General features: G+C 32.8%; 3 protein-coding genes across 7 annotated transcripts; 1 reads left to right on the top strand and 2 right to left on the bottom strand.

Moving 5' to 3' along the window:
- The first annotated feature begins 1,371 nt into the window (after positions 1-1,371).
- LOC120171653 (probable aquaporin PIP2-8) lies at positions 1,372-21,057 on the top strand. The gene is made up of 3 exons (XM_039179337.1): positions 1,372-2,112; positions 2,195-2,334; positions 21,046-21,057. The coding sequence occupies exons 1-2, from the start codon at positions 1,387-1,389 to the stop codon at positions 2,312-2,314; spliced, it is 846 nt and encodes a 281-aa protein (XP_039035268.1). The 5' UTR covers positions 1,372-1,386; the 3' UTR covers positions 2,315-2,334; positions 21,046-21,057.
- LOC120171646 lies at positions 4,150-27,111 on the bottom strand. The gene is made up of 5 exons (XM_039179326.1): positions 27,105-27,111; positions 22,084-22,088; positions 6,115-6,253; positions 5,175-5,461; positions 4,150-5,055 (listed from the first exon to the last, which is right to left on the bottom strand). The coding sequence occupies exons 3-5, from the start codon at positions 6,242-6,244 to the stop codon at positions 4,309-4,311; spliced, it is 1,164 nt and encodes a 387-aa protein (XP_039035257.1). The 5' UTR covers positions 6,245-6,253; positions 22,084-22,088; positions 27,105-27,111; the 3' UTR covers positions 4,150-4,308.
- Positions 10,820-18,930, bottom strand: LOC120171644 (RNA-binding protein 39-like). 5 transcript variants are annotated; one of them, XM_039179322.1, is made up of 14 exons: positions 18,817-18,928; positions 17,995-18,542; positions 15,677-15,758; positions 15,544-15,600; positions 14,647-14,702; positions 14,279-14,504; positions 13,450-13,533; positions 13,121-13,195; positions 12,098-12,178; positions 11,754-11,818; positions 11,528-11,682; positions 11,439-11,488; positions 11,275-11,363; positions 10,820-11,145 (listed from the first exon to the last, which is right to left on the bottom strand). In XM_039179322.1, exons 2-14 carry the CDS (start codon positions 18,522-18,524, stop codon positions 10,986-10,988), a joined length of 1,710 nt encoding a protein of 569 aa, XP_039035253.1. In that variant the 5' UTR covers positions 18,525-18,542; positions 18,817-18,928; the 3' UTR covers positions 10,820-10,985. The 5 variants fall into 5 exon arrangements, with proteins under 5 accessions (XP_039035253.1, XP_039035255.1, XP_039035252.1 ...); XM_039179324.1 differs by lacking the exons at positions 17,995-18,542; positions 18,817-18,928 and adding exons at positions 16,111-16,151; positions 16,249-16,262; positions 16,353-16,496 and having other exon boundaries at positions 11,439-11,682; XM_039179321.1 differs by having other exon boundaries at positions 11,439-11,682; positions 18,817-18,930.
- Positions 27,112-27,741: the final 630 nt, after the last annotated feature.

Consider the following 27,741-nt stretch of genomic DNA (forward strand, 5'->3'; position numbering starts at 1 on the left):
TATTTTATGATAATCATGATCGGTCTATAAATTATTATTTAATCAAATAAAATAGGTGTATATTAATCTATGGAAATAACAAGGAAATTCATATGATTGACTCTTAAGAATTTGTAATGATATCGGCTGCAACTGTTTTCCATCAACATGCATTATACAGTGGATTTATAATTTTATATTGTTCTAATAATAATATCAATCAAACTGAGTTTTTAATAATTTGAAAAAGAAAATTTCAAGGAATAAAGATGATGATGTGAATTCTATTTTAATATGGTTGGAAAGGCTTGCAGTGAGGTTCATTTTGTACGTACGTTTAGGGTTGGTTAATATCTTCGGCCATAGCTTTCTTTCTTTAAATTTTTTTCTTGTGAAAGAAAGCTATTATCCACAACCCAATGTTCAAAAAATAAAGATATGAATAAGTTATAAATACATGTATAGTTATCATATGAATTATTTTGAATTAGAAGTTTTAAATAAAATTTAGGATAAATTGCATGTTTAATACTCAAATCATCAGTTTTAGTCTGTTTTAGTACTTAAACTTTTATTTTTTTTAAAAAATTATATTTGACGTTTAACTTTTATTTTGTTTTAGTACATAGATGTTAAAAACTAACATATTTAAAGCTAACGTCGTTGCATTTTATGGGTAAATCATATCATTCATCACTCAACTAGCTTTTCATTCCTATTTTGATAGTAAAGTTTAAAAAAAATTAATTTAACTAGCTTTTCAAATTAAACTTTAGTAACCAAAATAGGAGTGAGAAGATAGTTAAGTGATGAATGATGCGATGCAATTTACCCATAAAAATGTGTGCAAATCACCCGTTAAATTTTTAACGACGAGACACAAACGAAATAAAAACTAAATATTATGTATTAAAACATATCAAAACTAATAGTTTATGTACTAAACATGTAATTTATTCTAAAATTTAAGATGATTATTTATTTAATAAGTCTGATTTAAATTATTTATATGATTTCAAATTTAGTTTACATTTTTCTTATTAATATGAGGAAAGTACAAAATAATATTTGTTCAAAATAAACTCTTAACATTTTGACATGTTTTAAATATGTTTCATGTCATATTTGATTTGATATTTGTTTTTTAAATTAACAAATATAGTGATAGAAGAATTTGATTGATACATATGATGCTTTATGGATTTGATTAGAATGATTTAAGTTTAGAGATTAATTTAAAATTTAAATAATAGTTTGAGGACTTATAGTGCCATTAAACCTATTAATAGATGCACCATTTCCCCTATCCTAATACCATTTTAAAAGCACTGAGCTCAGAGTGTGCATTCAGGTACACAGAGAAACGACACAAACTGAGGATTTTGTCTCTGATTTCTCAAGAAAAAAATGAAAGAAATGTCTAAAGAAGTGAGTGGAGGAGGACAGGGACGAAAGGACTACGTGGACCCTCCACCGGCGCCGCTTATCGACACGAAAGAGCTCAGGCTCTGGTCTTTGTACAGAGCCCTCATAGCCGAGTTCATAGCCACTTTCCTCTTCCTCTATATCACAGTAGCCACCGTAATCGGCCACAAGAAACAACACGATGCATGCAACGGAGTCGGTCTACTGGGCATTGCATGGGCCTTCGGCGGCATGATATTCATCCTCGTTTACTGCACTGCCGGCATCTCAGGCGGTCACATTAACCCTGCGGTGACTTTCGGGTTGTTTCTGGCCCGGAAGGTGTCTTTAATGAGAGCTGTTGCGTACATGGTATTTCAATGCTTGGGAGCAATATGTGGCGTTGGGCTAGTTAAAGCTTTCATGAAACACGAGTACAACTCGCTAGGCGGTGGAGCTAACTCGGTGGCTTCGGGTTACAACAAGGGAACCGCTTTGGGAGCCGAGATCATCGGCACCTTCGTGCTTGTTTACACCGTGTTCTCGGCCACTGATCCTAAGAGAAACGCCCGTGACTCCCACGTGCCGGTGTTGGCTCCGCTTCCCATAGGTTTTGCTGTCTTCGTGGTTCACTTGGCTACCATCCCCATCACCGGCACCGGCATAAACCCGGCTAGGAGCTTCGGTGCTGCTGTTATTTACAACAACGATAAAGCCTGGGATGACCATGTAAAGTTTATTTTTATTATTTATACACATTTTTTGCCAAGTCTTTTTATATGAATTAATCTTATATATGGTGACTGGACAGTGGATTTTCTGGGTCGGTCCGTTTGTTGGAGCTGTGGTAGCGGCTGCTTACCATCAGTACATTCTTCGAGCTGCTGCAATCAAGGCTTTGGGATCCTTCCGAAGCAACCCGACCAACTAAAGAGAAAAGGGACAACCAACGTGGCTTTTGTCTCCATTGTTTTCTTCCTTTTTCACCATTTGGTTCTTTTGAGTGTTAGCAGAGGATGCTTATGATCATCCCTTCATATGATCATATCTTTCTTTTGCTGTTGTTCTTGTGTGGCATTGTTCTTGACTTGGTTTTCTTAATGTGTCGTTGTTACAACTTTTTGTCTTGTCTTGATGAGGCAATTGTGAGTTCAAAATTTTAAGAAAAAACAGGGATTAAATTCGTAATGTATACATAGTATAGTGACTAGAAACATAATTTTACCTAGCTCTAACGGTAGCAAGAAGAGGGAGCAAACCCAAAAGATCAAGGATGCCCCACTCCCAATGTAGAAAGGTGGGCTTCAAAAGCGATTACCGAGTCTGTCCCTCATATGTGCTCTTTTTTTAGCCAACCTTTCTGGAAAGGCTCCCTTATCAATGGTTTCCTCTTTACTGTAGGCCAGTGGTCCATCCAAAGGGAAAACAGAAAGCAGAAAAAGGAAAAAATAAATAACCCAAAAGAATTCGAGGACCCTGCCTGGGGTTCTTGGCATTATGGCTTCACATGGTGTGGGGGTAAGAGCCATAAGATATTAGAGGTTTCTACCCTTGTTTAGCCTATCAACGTCGGCCTACCCCATCAAGGATAAAAGCCAAAACGCAGACTACTTTGAATGTAAAGAATTAGTTTTCCTCAGAACCAGCAATTTTGCAGGGGGTTCGTAGTGTTGTGTTGCCTTTAAACGAAAGGTAAGTGGCCATATGTTTTTTGAGTTATGAAAAGGGTAAACATACATTTTAAGTTCAATTTGGTATCTAAATGTAGTTTTATGATCCAAATTGAGCCAAGTTAATTTTATCATACGTCTTTAAACATGTTTTTCATCTTTAATTGGTTCTTAAAATTTTAAATATTTTAATTTCATTCTAAACTATTACGTCTGGTAACAAACCGTTAAAAAAAGTTAATTGAAATGTAAATACCGACATGTATTATGCAATAACTAACGTGTCTCATGTTCTCTGGGATTATTATGTAAAATAAAAATGAAAGGTTTTTTTATTCGTATTTTTGTTCTCCTAATTTGTTACCATTCCTTTTACACTTTAAAGTTAAATTATTATTTTATTTAAATCTAACGTTAGTTATAGTTTATATGACATTATATTTCAACATAATATATATGAGTGTTTACATGACAGTTAAAAAATTGTATAATTATTTTATGAATAAGGGATATAATTAACAAAGTGAGAATATTTAAAAGTTTTGACACCAGTTTTATATTGATGGCTGGAGTTTGACAATGAAATTAAAACATTCGAAAGTCTAAAGATCAATTTAGAATGAGAGTAATAGTTTGAGGATAAAATTTGAATGTTAAAAAAATTTAGAGACTAATTTCAAATGAAATTCATTATTTGAGAACGTGTAATGCATTTAATTCATTTAGTTCAAATAAGTCGGTTGCACCTTAAGTACCAATTTAGACAAAAAAATTAAACTCCAAATTGAACCTTAAATTTAATTAAATAAAAAAAAATAAGCATCAAACTACAACTTAAAACCGAATTCAAGTATGAAAGTATATATTTATCCAAATTCAGGCTTAAACATTGTTTGAGAATATAAATTACAGCGGACATGCTCGAATTAAAATCAAGATTTCAAATTGATCCTAAATTTAAAGTATCAATTGATTCATAATCATGTAACAAAGAATGACACTATTACAAAAACTAAGGGACTAACTTCCATATGTAGGAAAAGTACAAGGACTAATACTGTAGATAAATACACTTATGCAAATAAACAAACGCGCTGTTCAGATCTTCTTGGCAGTTCAATTATTCAAGAAAAGCCTATGATCACATACAAAGCCTATTACCAAATTTGCTCTACACACAGCTACTTGCATGACACTATATTCAACTATCAACCAAAAGGTATTAAACACATCAAGTCTTGCTTATCAAACACCATCACAAGAGCTCATCTGCCAGAGATTTGCCCTGGAATTTATCCGGGATCGACGATATGCTCAAAATGGTCTTGTCCAATTCGGAACACTGATGCTCGATCTCATCTAAACGAGCCTTGGTTTCCGCCACTTGTTCCCGTGCAACGGCTGCCTCTTTTTCTTTCTGAGCCAGGTCTTCCATTTTCAGTTCTAGTTCTTTCTTTACCGATTCTAAGGATTGGCCATGCTTGGCCTTTTTGATTTCGAGAGTTGGGCGTTGACTGACGAGCTCGATGGCTTCCGAGATTTCATTGAGTAGAGCACGCAACCAATCGACATCGATGCCTGCAGATTCTACATCCTTGAGAACAGCAAACATCTCTTTAATTTTTGCTTTGGTCAGTTGCTTGAATGGAGTGGAATGCAGCTCTTGAACTACAGCACACAAGCACTCTAAATAATATGCACGCATAGAAGCTGATTCCAAATGACAATTAGCTGCTATGTCCCCGTACTTATCGAAAATCGACTGTAGAGCTGTGGAGATGCTTGCTTTCACATGGTATTTTCCAACCGATACACAGGAATCGGAGATTACAGATTCGACCTCTTCATCATCGTCGCTCTCTTCTTTAGCTTGGCCAATCCCTAAGAAACTAAAGGCTGAGTTAAGGGCATCTCTTGCATCCTTAGTGTTTGTATCTGAACTTATATTGGGGGAATCTTTTACCTTCTCTTCTTTATATTTGGTTGGTGCATCAGCAGGGGACTGTAAGATAAAAACGGCGTAATAGATTATTACACTGATACGAAACTGATAATAACTAATGCCTTCGTACACAAGTATGTGGTAGTGCGAGTTTTTCCGCGAGAAAAAAAAGCACATACCATTAGTTTTCCGGACATCTGCAAAGGTTGAGAGTATTGAATTGGTGCCTTGTCGAACGATTGATCTTGGGAATATATCTCTTTGAAGTGTTGCTCGGAAGATGAAAATGACTCACCATTATCCGCTTCCATCTTCTTCCTAGAAAAATGAGACCGAGGTGACCTAAGGTCACCGGGGTAAACTGCACCTGCTGCACGGGGACTTTCAAGTGCTTGAGGGAACTTCGGCAGAGATTCGGACTTCTTTTTCCTACCAAAGCTTCTTGAGACATCAAGAAATTTTGAACCTACAATGATAAGAACCGCAGTCAGGAACATGTAAACATTGCCTACACCTTAAAGGAAACATCAATTTCAAGGAGAGTCCATCGATGTTACCAAACTGTCGGAACTCGGAAATACATGTAAAAGTCTCACTGAATTCTTTCAGGTTCTATCTCGTATATTTTGCATGAGTTAGATGAATTAGGGCAATTTGATTGCACTCTACCCCGATCACCATTCCTTTTATCATGCAAAACCTGCTTTTGCTGACCATTCCTTACAAACATGTCCATATGGACACGAACAAACATATATTCCGAACATGCTCTTTCTCCGAGAGACATGTTTCTTATATGCACATACTATCAATAATCGACCTTTTTCAATGAAAGTTTAGGTCAGGGGAAGCTATCCCAGTCCAAGGCATGCTGCATGCCCTCAGAGAGGGATAATAGTAACGAAATTTGAACTTTGGTTCTTGCGACAAGTTCGACAAATAAACTTCTATTAGTTTACTTAAACCATTAACTAGATTCTAGTCATCAACCTTGAATGAATCGGTAGCACGCGAAGCTTAAGGATGCGAAATCGACAGAGATTTAGCCATAGAATTGAACAAACAAAGACCATCAAATGCTGGAAATAAAGCAACTAAGCACGGATGGGATTTGATTACTTAATGTCATTTTCTCCTTTGCCTTTGTTCCTTTCCCTTCAGCTATCTTCTCTAAGCAGAGGACACCACATTCATGGTATGGATTTGCAGCATTAGGACATTCTGGATGAACTCTTCCATTCCCATCCATGGCCTTTACCTTTGTAGAGCACGTTAATTAAAGTTAAAACACAAAATTCACATGCAATTGAAATAGTAAATCACAAAGATGCTTGCTTGCTATATAAGAATCAATCATTATAAGTTCTTCAAATTAGATCTGCTTCTTCTCAATAGGAAACAGGAAAATTCAGACCCAAAATTTCACAAGTCAAGGTGATCAGAAAGAACCAAAAACAAGAAGAAGAAGAAGAACCAGAAAACTAAACTCTTTAGATATTAACTTTCTTTCATGTTTTCCTACACTTTCCAACCAGAGGATGTTCATATTAATTCTAAAAATATCACCTTCTGTAAACAAAAAAACGATAAGCACATGCATAAAACATGGCGTATATGAGTATATGCAGTAGTAAATAAGCAAATAATAAATCGAGAAAGAAAGAAAGAAAGAAAGGGAGGGAAAGTACCAGAAAGGAAGCTAGAGATTGAGATGAACACAGAAACAGAAAGAGAATACGAAGGAAATTGTTTTCGGTGGACAATATTTTATTGTTTCAAATTTCTCTGTCTGGAAGTTTGACTAATGGTATATGTCTGAAAACTGAATTAAAAATTAAGAAAAATGAACTCTTTTGTCGTTGGGATTTTCGTAGTTTGACAGCCACCTACACATCCGGAACTTTCAGGTCCTGTAATTTCACAAAACAAACACGAAAACGACAGCGTAATTAAACTATATCGAAAATCTGAAAAGCATAAGGATTGAAAGCATAATTAAACCATAAGATGATGGGCTAAAGTGTTATTTTATCCTTTATTTTCTAATTTTCAATATTTTTTAGGTGCCAAAAATTGCCGATTTCTCAAATTTTACCGATCTAACATCCTTTCTGATAAGGCAAGTTACGTGAAACGTACTTTTACTTAAATGAAAACAGTATATTCATGTAAGATCAAATATAAAATTAATTATAAAAGGCGGCTCAAATGCCTTAAAATACAATATGTTCTTTTGTTTTAAATCTAGATTATGAGATAATGTATAATTTTCAGGTAATTTATTTAATTATATGTTTTTATTGTAGTAATTTAAGATTGAATAAGCTACAAGATGTTCTTCCTTCTGAAATTGGTGAGCTTAAGAGTATAACACATCTATAAGCAGTACCTGAAAGTATTTTTTTCACGTTATAATAATTAAGATTGTTGCTTCCTACTAACCGAAAAATTGATTAGGTATATGACCTTCAACAATTTTAGAGGGAGATCCCGAAAGAGCTTACGAGTCTAATGAAACTGAAAATATTATGAACTACTTTCTAATTAATATATATATTTATTATTAAGGTTTATATAGTTAAAACTTTCAACATAAACATCTTATATTATTGATTTAGTATTTAAATATATTGACATATAAAAAATATCTAATATCTAATCTTAATTAATACAAATCTTAATATTAAATATTAACATAATGTAATTTAACAATAATGTATAAGTAGATTCATTAGATATAGAGATAAAAAATTTAAGGAATATATTTTTTAATTTTTATCTCACATTGTCAAAAAATATAACCTAAACATCGTAATATGTATATATAAACTAACCCCATTAAACTCTTCAACTCATTAAATTAATATGTATTAAATTATAATGCTAATCCTCATAATTTTTTTTTCAATTTTTTTAAGATATATTTTTATAAATATTTTTAGGATATCTGATGTAGTCCTGAACAGTGTTTTGAAAACTGGATCGGATCGGTCGGTTCAACCGGGAACCGTTGCCTGGTCCAGTTCATTATATCCCGGTTAAACCGCTACTAGTGAACCGCAAAGATCCGCTGAACCGGCTTTGAACCGTTCGAACCGGACCGGACCATGAACCGGTCCAATCTAAATGTTTTTAGTTTTTTATTAAAAGTTTTTGGTATTTTTATTTAAAATTTTAAATAATTATGACGTCATCCTATTCTTCCGATCAATCTAATCGGTTAAATCAATAAATCGGTAAAATACCGATCCGATTCTAAAAACCGTAGTTATGAAAGACGTGTCTCTTGAAATGTACATTCTCACGACAAGTCATATCAACGCCTAAAAAAATTGTAGTTCAACTGGACAGCTTTTATTCGTTATTTGAGTACTGATGTTATATTTTGATCTTTTATTATATAAACGTAAGTAAATAAAAATACTGTTTAATTTGAGAATAGTCAGAAAGAGGGGCGCGGCGTTGTTGCTTGAAACGTAAGACAAAACACGGCGTGGAATCTGGAGGGAATTTTGCTGCTTTTATTGCGTTCATTATTTTAAATTAGATTGTCATAATATTATTTCATTCATAAGTTTTATATCTTTTTATATATTTTATCATAGTTTACAAGCGTAAAGTACACAAATGTTTTACCACAGTCAGTATGTTAACGTTCAGCTCAGAATATCATCAATTGTTTAACCTAAAAGGAAAAGTTTAGAACATAATGAATAGTCGGGTGATCATTTTGTGACTTTTAATAATCGAATGACTCAACAAAGCAACACTCTATAGTCGGAGGATCGTTTTGTAACTTTTAATAATCGAGAGTATTAATAAAGTAATACCTTATAGTTGGGGGACCATTCATGTACTTTACCCAATTTCCAATCTAACATTATTATTATTATTAAGATAAAATATATCAAAAGTCATTGAATTATACCAAAATAATATTTTTTATCAGAAAAAATTTGTGTGTTACAAAATGATCATTAAACTTCTCAAATTATTATAAAATGAATAATAAATTTATCGAATTTTTATAAAAATAATCATTAAAACTATGAGAATTTATTATGTTAGAAGGACCATTTTTTATAATTTTAATAAATTTGATTGACTTTTGCATCCAAAAGGTAAAAGGCGTCCAAGTTATAGCCACGTATGGGCCACACAAAGCGGAAAATCAAAAGGAATAAATAGACTACGAGCCGACGGCTTTGTATAAAATTAAAATTAAACCTCCAATTTGGAAATTTCTTTATTAAAAAATAGAAAAAAAATAAGGAATCCAAAGATACATCAATCAGTTTATATATATTTTGTCATCAGTTCGATCGTATGTAATATCTAGGTTTATTTTAATATAAATTCAGATATATTTTAATATCTGAGTATTTTTTATAATAATTAATTTTATTTTCATAGAAAATTTTAAAATAATGGAATATTATTTGGTGGGTTGTTGGTGGTTGGCTAAATTGACGTGGGCATCAATCATGGAGTTGTCAATTATTTTGGAGTTGACCTTGCTTCTAATTGATTATTAATTAAAGGGTAAACTACACCAATGGGTCTCGTAATATATTTATTCACCTCCCTATAGCTATGTTTTAAGAACCTTGGTAATCTAGAGAGCATGCATGCCCTAGTGTTGCATCGAGTTTCTCTTTATGTTTAGTCTAGACACTACCTAAGCTTTAGCCGTGACCTTGAGGTAATACAAGGCTGTACTCTTTAGTCCTGGACGGTGAAAATCAATGGAAAGAATAGAAAGGGGAAATCTAGAGATGTAAACTTTTGAGTTCGATAGAAACTCTAGGAAATTTCGGTGGTTGTTTCTGCTGAAACTTGAAAGCCAAACTAAATAAACATGTTTTAGCTGTGCATATTTGCTGCTTTCGTAGTTTTTCTTCTTCTTCTTTTTGCTCTATTGTAGCTTTTCCTATGTGATACTGAATGTTTCCAAGAGGTGGTAATGTTAAGAGTGTTGCTTAGACCAACAAAACAACGAATTCTTGCAGCATCTTTTAATCTTAAAGAGGAGGAATGTTATCACGGAATTGTCTATATTTTGAATGGTTGTTGAACATTTTAGGGTGAAGTACATTTAAACAATGTAAAAATGATCTTTTTTTGGTCAGTGACCTTTCAAATGTTACAAAATGGTTATTAAACTTTCTAAACCATTACAAAATGGTGCCTTGCAACGTTAAAATAACACGATTTTTCAACAAGTTTAAATGGCCACTTTGTAGCATTTGAAAGGTTGCCGATCAAAATGATCATTTTTGCATAGTTCAATGAATCAACATTTTATTACGGAATCAGACTTATTTTTGCTTTAAAACGGGGGTTCCACTCGTTCCCGGTAAAAAGATTACATCCAGAACTTTTACAGATAGAGTGAGCACCATTGTCAAGTCATTTGGGCTGAGCTCGACCGCATGATGCGTGGCTTGGGCTCAAAGCTTTACAAAATCTTAAAACTAAACTATGAAACTCCGTTGGTAATTTTGTACCCTTTCCCTAAACATACATTGGTTTCCAAGGTTTTGTATCGTTCTTGATTGTTCAATCACTTTAAAAAAAGACTTCATTTACGTCAATTCCATCATGCAAATTTATGTAATATTTTTAATCTGAGATGTAGCTTACCCAAAAAGTCTACATCTAATTACAATTAATCGTTTATAATAAAAAATTATAAAAGAAAGACTAAATTATAAGAAAACAAACCTTTCAAATAATTTCACTAAAAACTGATGATAATACTATTAAAAAGAACAAAACAATGATGTTCGTAACATCAGTTTAGCAAAGGCAAAACAGATTGGTACATTAATCAGACAGAAATATGAAATTAGTGCATCTAATGCCAGATATAGTTTGTTTGTTTAAGTAACCATACAAATTACTTCCCTGCTTTGCACTGAATATATTTCCCAACGGAAATATAATCCTCTTGATTTCAGACAGTGTCAGGTTATACACACATCATTCAACTATTTGTTACTATCTGGAAACTTCGCCTCGTAGGTTTGTGGCATCATGTATGCAGCGGTGATCATTTTTCCAGCGAACCATCTTCCATGTAAGTTCCGTTGTGCGTTTTTCGCACCTTGCACATCTTCAAATCGTAAGTAGACAAACCCAGCACTGTCCCTGTTCAAGAGAACGATTTTTTTTTCCCATAAAAATGAGATTCAACAAAGAAAAGGCGGCGGTCGATTAAATCGCATAAACACATTCTCGTGAACAGATTTGTGTGCATAGCGGGTTACAAGGAATTACCTGTCTACATAAATATGCTTCAATTTTCCAAATTTTGAACATTCTTCTTTAACATCTTCTTTGATATCCAAATCAAAATCGGGTTCCGTCTGTCACGAGAATACTATATGATTAGACAAAAATATTAAAAAGAAACTCTACGCAATTCTAGCCACAATACCAACCTCGAGACCCGGATCGAACATATTCTTCAATAAAAGGCATTCACTAGGGACTCCAACTGTGTCGATAATAGGGATGCCATTAGTATGGATTTGTAGACCACCTGGAAGTCCAGAAATGGTAGGAATAGAGGCCTGTAGAGTAGGAGGAATGAGGGATTGTGCCAAAGGTGCAGCACCGAGGATTGGTGCTGTTGTAGCACCAAGGCCGGTGCTATTAATAGGCATGCCTATGGAGCCAGTAATACTGCAAATAGAGGAGAGAAATAGTCAGACAGATAACTAATAAATAAAATAACTACAGGATTGGAGGCAAACCTAGATGCAGTGCCACTGCGGTCCAACTTTGCCATGAGAAGTGCTCGAGATGATGAATTCAGAGACTGAATCATAAACAATGTTGTTAGATTCCTAAAAAAGTCGGGAAAAAACATGTGCCAAAACTATCCGAGACCATAAGATACATATAAAACTAGCAAAACAATGGCAAATATAGGACACCCAAGGGGACTCAATGACTTTTGGTTGGTTGTCTATGCATTCTCAAAATCGAACTATATCTTCTAAAGCTGGGTTCAACAGCAACCATTCTTAGCCCTTTGATACCTCTTTAGATGCATTAACGAAAAGAGAGATAAGGGAGGAGAACGAATAATACTCACCAAGCCACCTTCATCGTCATCAAAATCAGCTGCATTTGTCCCAGCATCTTGCCATGGACCTTGATCAGTAACAGTTGATACCTAAACAGATGGAAAAGAAAACACGCACATAAAAAATAACTAAAGTCCCTGTAAGTCCATTCCTACGTGAAATTTGAAGATAACCAGACAAAATTATATCATCAGAACAAGAATTTCCACCGCTGAATAAAACGAGATTCCTTTGCTTCCATATAGAAAGTGATTTAGCCCGCATGATTAGAGTATCATGTCATGTTTGATAGTTGTTCTGACATGTTGAATGTGAATTAGGAAAGCTAGGCATAAATCGCAAGTCGGGGAATCATCACTAATATTTTTTATTTAGGTGTGTGATTAGTCACCTATTAAGTCTATTCTAAGATTAATCTAAGCTTGACTAAAGTAAAAGCATTTATTCTAGTCTATGTTATCATAATTAGGTTTAAATGTATGGTTTACAGGAGAGGAAGGATTTGCATCCTATAATGCCTGTCCTGCGTGGACGGTATTTGATTAGTCTTATACTATATACATTAATGTTTTAAGTTATTTAGTTAAAATTTATCGAAGTATATAGTTATCAGAAATTTTATAAATCTCTAAACCATTCGTAAAAGAAAATATTTTTTTACCTCAATATGTACGCAAGACAAGCAATTTTCTATTGTCCAAATTGTTCTTACATGATAATAATGTTTATTATTGATCATGTAATCGGTGTATGTCATTCAGATTCACTCTCACTCCTCTTATTACGATCTAAAGCTTAGTTCAGGTGCTTGTGTCTATTGGAATAAAAAGCTCTCATTCTTAAAATTGTCCAATTGGGTGGGACCGACAACCGTATATAAAGTTGCTGACAAAAGAATATAAATGGTTGAGACTTTTGAAGGAGTAGTTAATTTAGTTCAGAAGTTGATGGTTCAAATGAGGTAGGAACCTTAAATCAGATACTAAAGAATATATGTTCCCCTTAAGAAACCAAAACATTATTCTGCTAACCTTGATTACTCGACCTCCAATCTCCAGCTGTCCATTCAAATTCAAGGCATTCTTAGCATCCTCCAGTCGGGCAAACTGCAAGAAGAACAAGTATTCAATTACCTTTCCAGAACAGACACCATTAAGTATCTTGGAAATAAGGCCATCTCATGTTTCAAGAGTAATCTAAGCATTGTACCAGGTCCTGATTGATAAGGATCAAAGTTTCTCCCTTTTTTTTTTGTTCGAGGTGGGGGGGGGGGTGGAGTACATGCACTTCCAGTCTCAACATACTGTCCAGATGAAAAGAAAAATCACAATCGATTCTAAGATTGTTCGCATGGTATTACCTGGACAAAACCAAAACCTTTACAATGACCAGTTTCATCCGGGGGCAACTGCACCAGCTCCACATTACCAAAAGGTTCAAAAACCTGAGAATTTTATACAAGGAAATGAGCAATATCAATTCAGCAAAAAATATAGAGGATCAAAAGGAAGTATGGTATAGTGATAGTATTTAATTTTGAGGTTTAGATAGAAAGGGGAACTAGAAATCTATAAAAGATGACGAAGAGAAGCTATATTGATCAAAATACCTCAAGAATAAGAAGACTAGCAAACCTAACATTAAAGACAGCATGTAAAAAAAGCATATTTAAGGACTCGTTTCATATTGCTTACCAACCTAATTGATCACTACTTCAGGTCAAACCGATGCAAATGAATGTAAAATGGAGGAAACTTGAGACTTGAGTTCAACAGCTATATTATTGTTATTTGTAAGAGCTGGTCATGAACATGGTAACGGAACAAGAAAAGGGACACTAGTTCTGTTTAGTTTCTTAAGTTGGGACTTTTCTCCCCAACTCAACATTGCAACCAATTTTTTTACCACATTTAAGAGTTTCTGTTTTCCATAGTTAACATCCTTTGAAGCTCTAAAGACGCATGAATGCCATGCCTAGGTTTTGCCCTCTTGTATGTTTTTGAATATTTCCCTCCATATATCTTTTATTTAACTCTTCTTCAGTAAGATCAGCATGTTAACCGAATCATAAACAAAGCTTCTAGATAACAACCCAAACCCAGTGTCATTAAAAATTAAGAGCATTCGAAGCCAATAATTAAGATCATGTCTTTGAGGTTTACATTACTACACTCCCTACTATCTTTTACCTGACGTAGTTGTTCTTCTGTAATGTTGAAATGTAGGTTCCCAATGTACAACCTTCTCCCCCCAGCAGCAAATTGACCTGTCTGTCCAGCTGCCACAGATGTAGTAGGCTGAACAAGATTCTTCTCAGCTTCTGATGGTTTCACCATCACCTGTTGGCCAAGAAGAGGCTGTCCAGAAAGTGCTATAGCCATAGGGACTGACATTACATCATAGAACTCAACATACCTGCATAGACAAATGAAGAAAAAGATTTGTTTGATACACAATAAATATTTTTTAAATAACAAAATAGAAGGTTTATACCATGCAACAAGCTAGCACCTAAAACTGGCAAGTTGGTCATTAAGGTTTAGTACTTTATACTTACCCAACTCCTTTGGAACGTCTTGAACTTCGATCCATTATGAGGCGAACATCTCGAACCTGAAAATTGTGATTAATAAGCATGCAGGGGAAAAAAGAGAAGAAAACACAACAGCATTCATCATAGAGGTACACACAAACTTGTCAGTGTATTTATCTACATATGTGATGATTCAAGTTTACTGTTGAAAGAATCTGGGTAGTTCAAATAATAAATATATTTAACCTCTTCCAAATTTTTGTATAAACAAAATCAACAGATTGTTTCTAAAAATCATTCTATGACTTAAATGTGAAGGCATGAATTATGATAATAAAAATAATTGACTATAGCTACATGTAAACTAATCGCTATAGAGAATTCCAGCTGAACCTTCAGGTAATTAAGTCCAATCGCATCCTTCATACAGATTACAATTGCTAACATATTCTTCATACAGATTACAATTGCTAACAAATCCTTTAATAAATGAATAGAACAGTAATGAAATGAAAATAAGTTTCATAACATTAAAAAAAATGGAGACATCGTAATGGTTGCTAAGGATCGTTCTGTTATTTTTCGCCATGTCAGTCGGTGTGCTAAGGACTGCCGTGTTAGCTAAGCAAGGAATCGGGTAGTGAGGTTTTAGGTTTGGTTGTTGTGGGATGTTTTGTAGGGAAGTTGTTGGTAGGCTGTTTATTCTTATGCCAAGTTCTGGTTTGTATTTTATTATTTTGTGGTCGAACCTTGTATGATGTTTTGGAGTTTTTTAAATAAACTTGAGGTACTCTTTTCCCTCTTTTGCTACCTAGTGACTACCTTGCGGTTTGCCAAGAAGTATGAAAGGGGTTTTTAACGAGACCTCCAATTCTTATGGGAAAAAAAGGAGATTGGACAATGAAGTTAATAAGAGATCACCTTGCCAGCCCTAGAGAAGAACTCATAAACATCTCTTTCATTAGCCTTCAAGGATATCTGTCAAGAATCGTTCACAAATCAACAGTTAGGAAGAAAAAACATCAGGGCCACAAAAATGAGAATACATTAATACCTGATACACAAATACAGTCCTCTGATCCCTTTCTGGATCAACCTCAGCCTCTGCCGCATCTTCCTTTTTGTCTTTATACCTCCTGAGAAAAGGGGAGGAAAACACAAAAAACATTTAATTGTCTAAAAGGGACCAAACATAAGTAATAAAGATGTGCAAGAAAAGGTAAAGACGAGTAGGGACAAAAGTGTTTCTGATTCTGGGAAGTGAAGAAATATCTCGAACCTACACTTCATGCAATCACTGCCCAAAAAAATAACAAAAACAGAAAAGGAAAATCCAGAATGGCATCAATATTTTCTCTCCAACATGCATAAAAATGTCAAACCCTCGTTACATGGTCCTGCAGGGAACTACACAAAGTCAACATTACACCTTGACTCTAATAACATCGAAATCAAACATGAGACAATAGAAGGAAACACCATGGTTACCTAAAACCTAAAACTTCAAGATAATGTTTTAATGATTTATCCTGCAAAAATAAAGAATAAAAAGGGGTGGCCAATCTTGTATTCCACAGAACATGAAGATGAGCTGCTTCTTTAAAGCTTAAGCAAAGCCCATCATACCCTCACCAGCATTTCTGCAACATAATAGATACGATTAAGCAACTCATTTTTTAAAGGTGGGGGATACGGAAATCATAACATGATATCACCACTCCAGTCAAAACCTCCAAGACTGAAACTTCGTTCTTGCAATGCAAGCTTTCAAATATAGTCTAGGAAGAAACATTTAAAACCCATGACCCGATTTTCCAGTGGCTGGCCCAATTGCCAGAAAGACCATCTGAGCATTGCTCTAGCACATCTGCGAGTTCCCAGAATCTAATGTTCAATATTCAGAATTTAGAAGACTGAATAAATAGCACAACTATACAAAACTTAAGAGCTGTAGAAAAAACTCAAAAACTCATTTAGATAAAAGTATAAAACCTGTTAAGCAATGGAGAACTATATTTCAAAAACAATTGGTAGAGAGTATCTACGGCAGAGTAAAGCTTTTGATTATCTAGATCTTCTACGTGATTATACGCCAAGATGGATGTGGTGTTGAATGGGTCTCATATATAGAAACGCCAACTTTTTGAGAGACAAAGGGAAACAGGACTCCAATAAGGGAGAGAAAAATATCTATATCACACTGCTCACTAGAACATAGCTTGAATAAAATGAACTAATAAACTATTTGCTCACATCACCGAAAGTAACCCATCGCATCATCTAGAACACAATGAAGAAACTCACTATCCTCGAAGTTCAAAATTCTCAAACATAACCTACTTACAATCAGAGGGAGAAGAAATCCCACCTATTAATCAATTCTAATGTCATATGCACCACCATCAAATCACAATATCAGTGCACACCATAAACTGCAAATAATATACAATTTCAGCCACCCCTATTCCGTATTACAATCAGATGGAAGATTTTTAGGTGTTATGGTTTGTAATGGTGTTTATTCCCGTATGAGGGTTTGGTGTTACCATATGTACTTGGTCTTCTATTTAATAAAATATGAGGCACTCTTTTCTTCCTTCCAATGTTCTTCAACATACTTCTAAGTATGTGGAAGAATACGAAGGCAGTTTCTAATGAGACCTCCAACTTCTATCAAAAAAAAAGTAAAGGTCAACCCAAGATCCCATTTCTCATGTCTACCCAAACTAGGGGTGGCTAAAATAATCACATAGGCAACTCAATAATAATTTCCTTGATATACAATGAATTGCAACCAGCATGATATAGTAGCCTCACTATCCGGTAGGTGGCATTTTTTTACAGAATCCTACACTAGCATTCTCAATAAAATAATAATAATAGCAAGCTATAATAGTAAACGAAATCTTCAACCTTTTCATCGTTATAGGTGAAATTTAGTGTCTTTTGAATAAAATCATTCATAAAAAAATAACACAAAGTCCTCGCAAATTTAAGTTCCAAGCAAGTGATTACTGTTAACCTCCCCCCACCCAAAATAAAATAATAATAATAAGGGAAAATTGTTCAATCAAATAGACACTGTCAATTTAGACTCTTTTGACTCAAGATTGGCATGTAAAATGTACAATCTCAAATAAAGCCATGTTGCATCTGAACCATTGTACGCAAGTACTGCTTCAATGAAGATAGAAAGAGATCTGGCTGTTAAATTTACTAATAAAAAATGAACAAACTAAAATAATTATATACACCAAACTAATATTTACAGTTAACTATTACAGCAATTCTCAAGCCAAATGTAAGAAGACAAACATGCATAAAAAAGCCAAAAGCTGAACAAATGTAAATGATAACGAAATGAAAGGATACCTGCTTTCTCTGTCCCGTTCCCTAGGCTCTCTCTCTTTTTCTCTTTCTCTAAACTCACGGTCCCGACTCTTCTCACGTTCTCTTTCTGGTCGACTCTTGCTTCTAATTGACGGCTCTATCTCCCTGTCCCTCTCACGATCACGTTCTCTCCTATCTCGTTCACGTTCCTTCTCTTTGTCTCTCCCATTACTCTCCTCCTTGTCCCTTTCCTTGACTCTGTGTTCTCTGCTACTCCTGTGCCTATCCATCTCACCATCTCTAGAATGTGACCTGTGACGAGATGAGCCTCGTTCCTTGCGCCGGTCAAGATCATGCAGTGGTTCATCACGTGATTTTGAGCGTTTGGAGTGACTATGATCATCATCACTCTCATAGGCTCTCTCTCCCCTCTTGTGCTTCGAAATCCGACTACGACTCCTCTCATCAGATTTAACATTATCAACTCTGCCGTTACCATCTTCCTTCTTCGCCTTTTGAGGCTCAGGATTTTCAACTGACTTTTCTAAATACTCATATTCATCAAAATCCATATTCTTCTCACTTATAATCTGCGATTAACAGGGAAAAAAAACAGGAACCTAAACACGTAATAAACACCGAACTGAAACATTAAAGAAGCTTATTAACTCCACTATTGTCTACTGATTAACCTAATATTTACTCAAATTTATAGCTAAAACCTAGTTTTATAATTAAGTAAACGCTAAATCAAGAAAAGGTTATCCGAAATTCAAATTCAAAGATTTACCTTCTTGTTCGTCGTAATTTATCAGCAGTGGAAATAATTATTAGAGCTTAGAAAGCAAAATTTAAGAAATTTACCTTTAGAACAAAGGAAAAAAATTAAACGCGACCAATTAGAGATTTTCTTTTCTTTTCCTTTTTTCCCCAAGAATCAGTGGCAGTGCTGCGTACCGCTAGGGCTCGCTATTGAATTCGGCTTCGAGTGATAATAGTTAACTTAAATTATCGGATCCAAGAAAAAGAGCGGGTCAGCTTTCTTGATCCGAGTTTGATTATATTGGATCAACGCCCTTTTAGCAAAAGTTTGATTGCATTGGGTCAAGGCCCGAGTAAATCAAATGGGTATTTCCCTCACAATTTTGCCAAATTCATATATATGTGTGTGGGGGGGGGGGGCAAGATCCAATTACACTATGTAAAATTCTTTTAGTGTTTTACACCTTTTTAGAATCATTGGACGAGTGAAATTATAAGTTGATATTAACAATAGAAAATGGGAAGATATTCACTGAAAAAACTAAGATTTCACCCAATCAAATGGTCCTAACAAGGTATAAAACTAAATGATCCTAAAAAGATTTTGATATAACAAAAAATTGCAAAATTTATTTTTGGCTCAAAGGATCGATCCACTAGCAAAAGAATGATCCCTTTGACCAAATGATCGATCTCTTGGATTCCAGTGAGTTTGGTAAAGGATCGATCCCTCAAGGAAAAAGATCGATCCCTCAAGGAAAAGGATAGATCCCTTCCCTTAAAGGATCAACCCCTTTGTTCCAATGATCGATTTTTTTAAAAAAAATGATCAATCCCTTTCACTAAAGGATCGATCTCTTGTGCATTAAATTCTATTTTTGGTTGTAGGTAACGGCTATAATGATCTCCAATGGCTCCAAACGGCTAGAATTAACGGAGAATGTTTAATTTGAAGGTCAAAGCTTCCCAAGGTTAACAAGAAACACATTGAACCAACCTACCAACATCAAAGTCTTGTTTTGTGCTTAATTTGTAAAGTTCTTTGTTGTAAACATATTTGTGAGCTTCATTGTTTATTTTGTTCAAGTGTGATTTGGGTGAGAGCTTAATTAGTACAAACATATTTGCCTTGTGGGGTTTTTCTCTTTGTTTGCTTTATTTGTATTTCCTCTTGTGGAAATAGTATAATCAAGGTTTTGGGTATAAACCTCGTGGGTTGTTGTAAGATTACATCTTGTCCTCAAAGTTAAGCGAATCTAGTGGATTTGAGAAATCCTTAGTGTGGATGTAGACTTTGTTTAGAAGTCGAATTACTCTAAATCGTTATGCAAAAAGTTTTTATTTTTTGATTATTTCCACCAAATTTTTAAAAGGTCAATTCACCCCCTCTTGCCATATTTCGGTTGTTCGTTAGAGCTAATATATATATATATATAGTGTAAAACTTTTTAGTTTTAAATTTTTTAGGATTGTTAGATAAAAGAAATCAAAGGTTGAGATTAATAATAGGAAATGAGAAGATATTCAGTAAAAAAAACAAAGACATAATCTCAACATTTGAATTTTTCTCGTCCAATTATCCTAAAAGGGTATAAAATTAAAAGTTTTATATTAGATGTAAGTGAATCTTAACCGTATATATAAGTAAGAGACTGTTTAAGCCAAATAATTCAATTGGGATTAAAAAATTAGGGGAATGCAGTTATCATAAAAAAATTGTAATCTAGGTTATTATTATAGTGGATAACAAACTTGTTCTAACAAGATGAATTCTAATAAAAATTTATTATTTAAAGGAACTCATTGTTTCAACAAAACGAATTCTTAAAAAATATTGTTGAAACTTATCTTATTGGAACAACGAATTTCTTCAAATAATAATTCTTATTGAGACTATTTGTGCTAGAACGACGTGTTCATGATCTATTACAGCAATCAGCCCAGGTTATAATTTTTTTCTTTCCAAACTATATTTTCCGGCTGAATTTACGAGATAATGTTGTGAGAAAAAAAAATTCACGAGATAACGTGTTCCAACAATTAATTGTTGAGATAGGGTGTTTGCTACAGTTCGAATGAAGGTAGCCGGGTGGTCTGGGCGACCAATGAATGAAGGTCGCCGGATGTTCTGGGCGACCAATGAAGGTCGCCAGGTGATCCATGGGAGAAACAATCAAACAATAATTGTTTGGGTTAAATGCAAATTTGGTCCTCATAACTTTGCACTCTCATACATGTATTTATTTTAGTCACAAACAATTATAATTTAGTCATACATGTTTCTTGTTTATCCTATTTTAGTATGTATTTATTTTAAAATTGATTATTGAGATATCTTGTTTTGTATTTAGTATGTATTTATTTTAAAATTGATTATTGGGATATCTTGTTTTGTATTCAATAATTTTTATTTGTTCTACGTTTATTTATTTCGAGTATTTTTCATTATTTTTTAGTTTTATTTAGTTTTATTTTATATTGGAAAATTTTGCGAAATAATTTCGTTGGTAGGGAGAAATAAATACATACTAAAATAGGATAAACAAGAAACATGTATGACTAAATTATAATTAAACATAAATACTAAACAGTGGCTAAAATAACATGTTTACAAATTTCATGGCCAATTTCGAAAATTAAGGAAAATATATAAAACACATGAAATCAGTGATTAAAATGAAATAACTAAAAATATTATGATCAAAATGAAACATACACAAACTTGACAGAATAAACAACTAGTGACTAAAATATAATTATTAAAATATACATGTCTGAAACAAAACATTAAAAATGTCACTAAATGATTAAACAAATAGATTACAAAGCATAGGGGACCAAAAATGCTATTAACCCCTAAATATTAAAACACACGTGTGAGAGTGTAAAGTTGTGAGGACCAAATTTGCATTTAACCCAAATAATTATTGTTTGATTGTTTCTCCCATGGATCACCTGGCGACCTTCATTGGTCGCCCAGAACACCCGGCGACCTTCATTGGTCGCCCAGACCACCCCGCGACCTTCATTCGAACTGTAGCAAACACCCTATCTCAACAATTAATTGTTGGAACGCGTTATATCGTGAATTTTTTTTCTCACAACTTTTGAAAATTTTAAGCATACTTTAAATTTAAAAAAATATTATTAATCCTTTAATTTTTTTTAATTAATACCCCAAGTTATCTTTAAAATTCTTTTTTTTGGGGTTAATTTAGGTTAAATATAAAATAATATCTGTTCAAATATAACTCTCAACCATTTGATATTAAACGTTCACACATTCACCCATGATATTTATGGTGTTCGAACTTGACACCTCAAAGAATAACTATAATTCTTTTACCATCGATGCCTATTGATTCATACTATCTCTATAATTCAACATTATTGAAAGTGGAGCCATTATCCAAACCTAGAGGAAGATGATTTTATATGTACTATTGTTTTCATTAGAATTGGACACATCACTCGTGGGATCTATCTTCTTATCGTAAGGTTTGTAAGATTTGGTTTTCTGGTTTTAATAACGACATGCTACCCTCCACGTCATTGCTATTATCCTCTTCTACTATTCTGCATTTATGGAAGAAGGAGCAAGTTGGGTTTTTTGTAGGACCCCAAATGAACTACTGCAATTGATTCCAAGATGTAGTGCTTTTTTTTAAGCTCAATAATGGAACATCGTTTGTAAAAAAAGATATCAGAAAGATTTGATATAAAAAACTCACTACATTAAAAGAATAAATGCTACCGTAGAATTACAAAAAGACGTACAAATTATATATCTCTTAAGTATATATTTTATAATTATATAATTTTAAATAGTAAATGTGTATTGTGGGATCTCGTCTTGTCCCGATAAATTCAGGAATTTTGCTCGCGTAGAGCAGTGGGAAAAAAGAAATTCCCATGTCAGACGCTCGTCGTATTATTTATTGATCTAGGATTATCGCTATAGTATAAAGGGAAGGCCGCCATGAACACCATGCGACTTCAATTTTCTGGTGGAAAACGTATAGATTACCATGCGTCTTCAACTTTTCCAACCAGAATCCATAGAAATGCAAAGTAAAGAAAAAATAATCGGTGATGGGAAAGACACACTATGATCCATGCCTCTTCCCCGAAAAAAATTGAAGTCCCGTAATAATTTTGATATCCTCTCTTTGACACTGTAACAATAACCTTAAATCAAAAAATAATATAACAGATATCTTATACGTAAAAAAAATATCTTATTTTCCCACGAAGTAAAATGACTCGATATTTTGAATTTGAAAATGAAACAAACATGTTAGACCGTCGTCCTTTCATTTGCATTTAATTCCAATTTTATTTTATATGTTAGGTGAAGGGACAAGCCTCTTTTTCTTCCGTTTTATCCAACTTTTCTTCTTTCCAATTTCCCACTCCATGCAACGCACGATACAATTATATGTACAACTCAACATATAATAATAAATAATAATAATTGTGCGCACCATCTTTTTGTAATAGTTGAAATATAAACATATTTGGGGAAGGTCTTTCCCGAAAGCGATGAATCATCAAATCCAGCTTTAGTTTCAGCAATATATTATAACAATGAATGACAAATTCAAAGATCTTGCTCCGTAAGTCTACTTTTGGGTTTCCGGACTTGTTTTTCTTCTTCTTTCCCCAATGGTTTAACACTCATAAATTTATAAAATATAATTCATACAAGACGAGAAAAGAAAATGGTTATAGTTTACATATTATCATTTTTTTAGTGTCAGCGGACATCACTTTTTCTTCAAAATTATGTTAATCTCATGGAATATCGTCTCTTTCAAAGATTACACCAATCATAACGACTATTTTTTAAAGATAATTATTTATCAATGACAAAAATGTAATTTAATTTTTATCTTTCGATTTTTATAATAGTACTGTAATATTTCCAACGGCAATAACAAATTTATCGTCAAAATAAATAATCAACCGTCATTTAGTTTAATAGGATATGGTAAAGGTTCTTGTATAAAAATAAAAAAATAAATTTTAATATAAAAATAAAAAATTAGATTAATAGAATCACTTTCGTAATAATAATTTTATTAACAATAAAAATCAACAAACGATTAAGGGTTTTGATTATTTTTTTCATATATCATATTCGTATAGTACTTGGATCAAGTGCAATGAATATACACCATGAACATGGCCTTTATCTTCTCCAACAATAATGGTGCTGAATACATTTCATTTGTCCTTTCAATTTAAACCTCTCACAGTTTCTCACACAGAAAAGTTCCAATACTTTCTCTGAGCATTTGACGTGCACTTCACCCCATCTACTGTCTACATATGGATGCAGACTGTTATTCTTACAGGGTTGTCCTCTATGTCCTTCTGCATTTTCCCCATATTGTAACACATGTTCAAATCCATTAAAATTATACATGTCTGCATCAATTGTAGAATCGAAGTGTTTAAAAATATATTAAACGTGGATCTTAAGTCAAACGATTTTGATACACGAGTTTGAAATAATTGTCGGATGTTTACCTATTGTATTAGGAAATTTCAAAGTCTTATTTAGATTTTCTTAAAATGATATAATTGAATTACGAAAGTGTCGGTATCGTATCAATCAAGTCATTCAATTAATCGAATTATCATTATATGCATTGAATTCTGGATCGGATTTGATGTGGATCATATATAAAATATGTGTATCTATTGTATGGATAACTTTAGTCTAACATATTAAAGAAAGTACATATAATGTATGACTTAATCAAACGATCTTGGTGGTAAAGGGGAGTATTTTTCTCTATAAATCTCGAATTCAAACAGTCGTATCTGTAGGATGTGTGTGCGTTATCCATGATTATAAAAGATTATGAATAAATATTATTCAGTAATCATTTTAGATTAATAAAAAAAATTATTTGTACAATAGATATATACAATATTTTGAATGATATATGACGTAGAAGATTTTTTTATTAAGTGTTCATGCTTGCTTTCCAAGTTACATATTTTTTCTAGAAAATTGTCATTTCATTTTTTTCCACAATAATAAATTATTCCATTGAAAATTGTTTGTTTATTTTTCCTTTAACCGTGAACAATCTTAATCAAATGTTAGTTTCATTCCTGAATGCCAAAGTTACGTAAAGTACAAGCATTTTGAATTTCAACATTCTCCAATACTTTTTCTTTAATTTAAAAATTAAATGAAAATTAATACAATAAACATAATAGGTTAAGGGCGCTAGAATATAGTCGTACATTCTAAAATTTTTAATATAATTAATTTGATTTTATATTTAATAAAATTTTATAATTCTATATTCTTGAATTTATAATATGTATTTTTTAATTATATATATATATATATTAAAATCTAACAGCCTATAACGTGTATATAATTAAATGACAATAAAAGTTTAACCAAATTCTATCATTAACTTATATGCCATGCGTAGATCGTAAACAAAATAAAGTTTTAAAAAATTAAGAAGATTTTTAAAATTTGAAAAATCGTTAAACGATAATTTAGACTTAAATGTGTATTTTATATAGTTTTGATGAGAAGTTAACTAATATAGTATTATCATGAAATGTGATGGTGGATAATTGTTTATATTTTGCTTACAAGTGATTTTATGTCACTCCAGCTTATCGTGTTATATAAATTATGATTTAGATGCGTCCAAAAACTATCAAATTAATTACAAATCAGCTACATCATTTAACGTGGGAATATAGGTTAAATATTATCGACGGCTTGATTCAAGTGGTAAGCAAGCAATGTTTCAGGTTCGAGTTATTATATATGTAAAAAATTCTCGCTCACCCATCAAAACCAGGTGTACGACCCGTCTAGATTAGTCAAGACGAAGCATTGAAACCGGAGGGCAACCAATATATATATATATATATATATATAGATACTTTTATTAGTCCCTATACCATACAACTTTATATTCGAATCGAGATGATATAAATTTATTTTTCATTAAAATTCTAAAGTCAAATTAATATTAGATTATATTTGTATTATATTATACTTAAATAAAATTATTATGTTAAGATCGTGATCAGATTAAAATGAGATATACATTTTTATATTTTAATTTGAAACTGGAAAAGTCATAAATTTGATTTTTCCTGATTTGTTATCATTTGGATAAATTATATTTACGACCACTTAATTATAGATAGATTTTATTTGGATTACTAAAAACTGACGTGATTATTAAAAAATTAGTATAGTTATACTTTTAGTCCTAATGGCTTACACACTTTATCAATATAATGAATTTAATATTCAAATAAATGATTATATGTGTCATTACTTGATTGAGAAAAAAATATATTAGACGTGATGGACCCAAGGGGATGGGTGGGAATAACCGCCCCTAAAAATTTTAATTTCTTATATATTTTAATTTTTTTATATTTTGTATTAAAATTTTATTTTTATCTCCTAAAATGTTATAAGTTAACATACTATAACATTCAAATCTGATCATTATTGATTAGGGAAAATACACATTACGGAAGGATTGAACCTAAGATATGCAATTAATCTGAGAACGATTCAACCATTAAACCAAATCCCATATTTAGCATTGAACCACACATAGGGACGTGCATGAAACCCAAATCCTATGGGTTTCGATCCGTCTCGATCCGATCTAATTAGTTTTTTTTTAATTCAAGTTCGGATCGGGTCGGTAAGGTTTTTTAGAGGTTATGTTCAAGTTGAATCAGATTCAAGTTTAGGATGAAAAATATCATACTCGACTTGAACAAAAATTGTAATTTTATTTTATACATTTAGGGTAATTACAATAATACCCCTATATATTATTTTTTTCAATTAAATATATATATTTTTATTGAATAAAAATAATATTTTTAATAAACATTATTTCGAGTCGGGTCGAGATTTTATCTTAAAAAGATGAATTGGGTTTAGATCAAATGAAAGTTATATATTTTTCGAGTTAAATTCGGATCGAGGGAAGAATGTATAACTTTGAGAATTAATCAAATGAACTAAAATTCTTTATAATCAAATATTTCATAGTGGTATTGGCTATGATCTCATTCATTTCGTAAAAAAATATTTCATAGTAAGATTTAATAATATTATCAAAATTTTAATTTCTTTTTATAAAAATATAGTAATTAAATTATTTAATTATAATTATATTGATTAAAAAGCCTATTCCAAGAGTTGTTAAACTACCATAGTTGTCCAACTTTATCATTTAATGGCACTTCAAGCTCGGTGGTCAAATCCGTAGACAAGCAGAGAAAGTTTAAATTAGCAATAAATCAAGTAACCTGTAATAACGACCACCGCCCGAGGTACCGAATTTCACACTACTTTTCGATATAACTGACACGTGTAAAACACAGTGGACCAACGATGAAAACCACCTGTAATAATTAGGTACGTGGCAATTACCTTTACCTAATGAAACACCGATCTTATTTTAAATATACAAAATGACATTGACCAATAAATGCTCTTGAACTCAATTTTTTGTTAAATTTATAGGGGTATTTTCTATAGATCACCATAAGGATGTGTGGACCCCAAGACTGGTCCTTTGCTTCGCTGGCTTCGAGCTATCCATTGTAGGTCTTTTGGTCTCGTCTGCTGGGGTCGTTCTGCGGTGCGGCGCCTAAAAAACGGCTAATATACGGCGTGACCGGTTAAACAAGTGACCGGTTAAAATTTAGACCGGTTATGTTATATTATTTAACCGGAAATATTATAAAGTACAATAACATACTAGGTAGCGCTTATATAATGTAATAGGTAGCGCTTATATTTACCTATTTTATAAGTAAACCAGTATATTTATACCGATAGCATTGCAAATTTACCTATTACATTATATTATATTGAAAGTGTCCATACTTTTTATAAAAAGGATCGATACTTTAACAGTGTTTCATGTTTTCCACCTACAATATTGATTTAATAATTTCATTTGCACAAAAAATTATTTGATTGTTTTGATATTTTATAAAATA

Source organism: Hibiscus syriacus, unplaced genomic scaffold (genome assembly GCF_006381635.1).
Source record: "Hibiscus syriacus cultivar Baekdansim isolate YM2019G1 unplaced genomic scaffold, ASM638163v2 tig00111834_pilon, whole genome shotgun sequence".
Taxonomy (NCBI): domain Eukaryota; kingdom Viridiplantae; phylum Streptophyta; class Magnoliopsida; order Malvales; family Malvaceae; genus Hibiscus; species Hibiscus syriacus.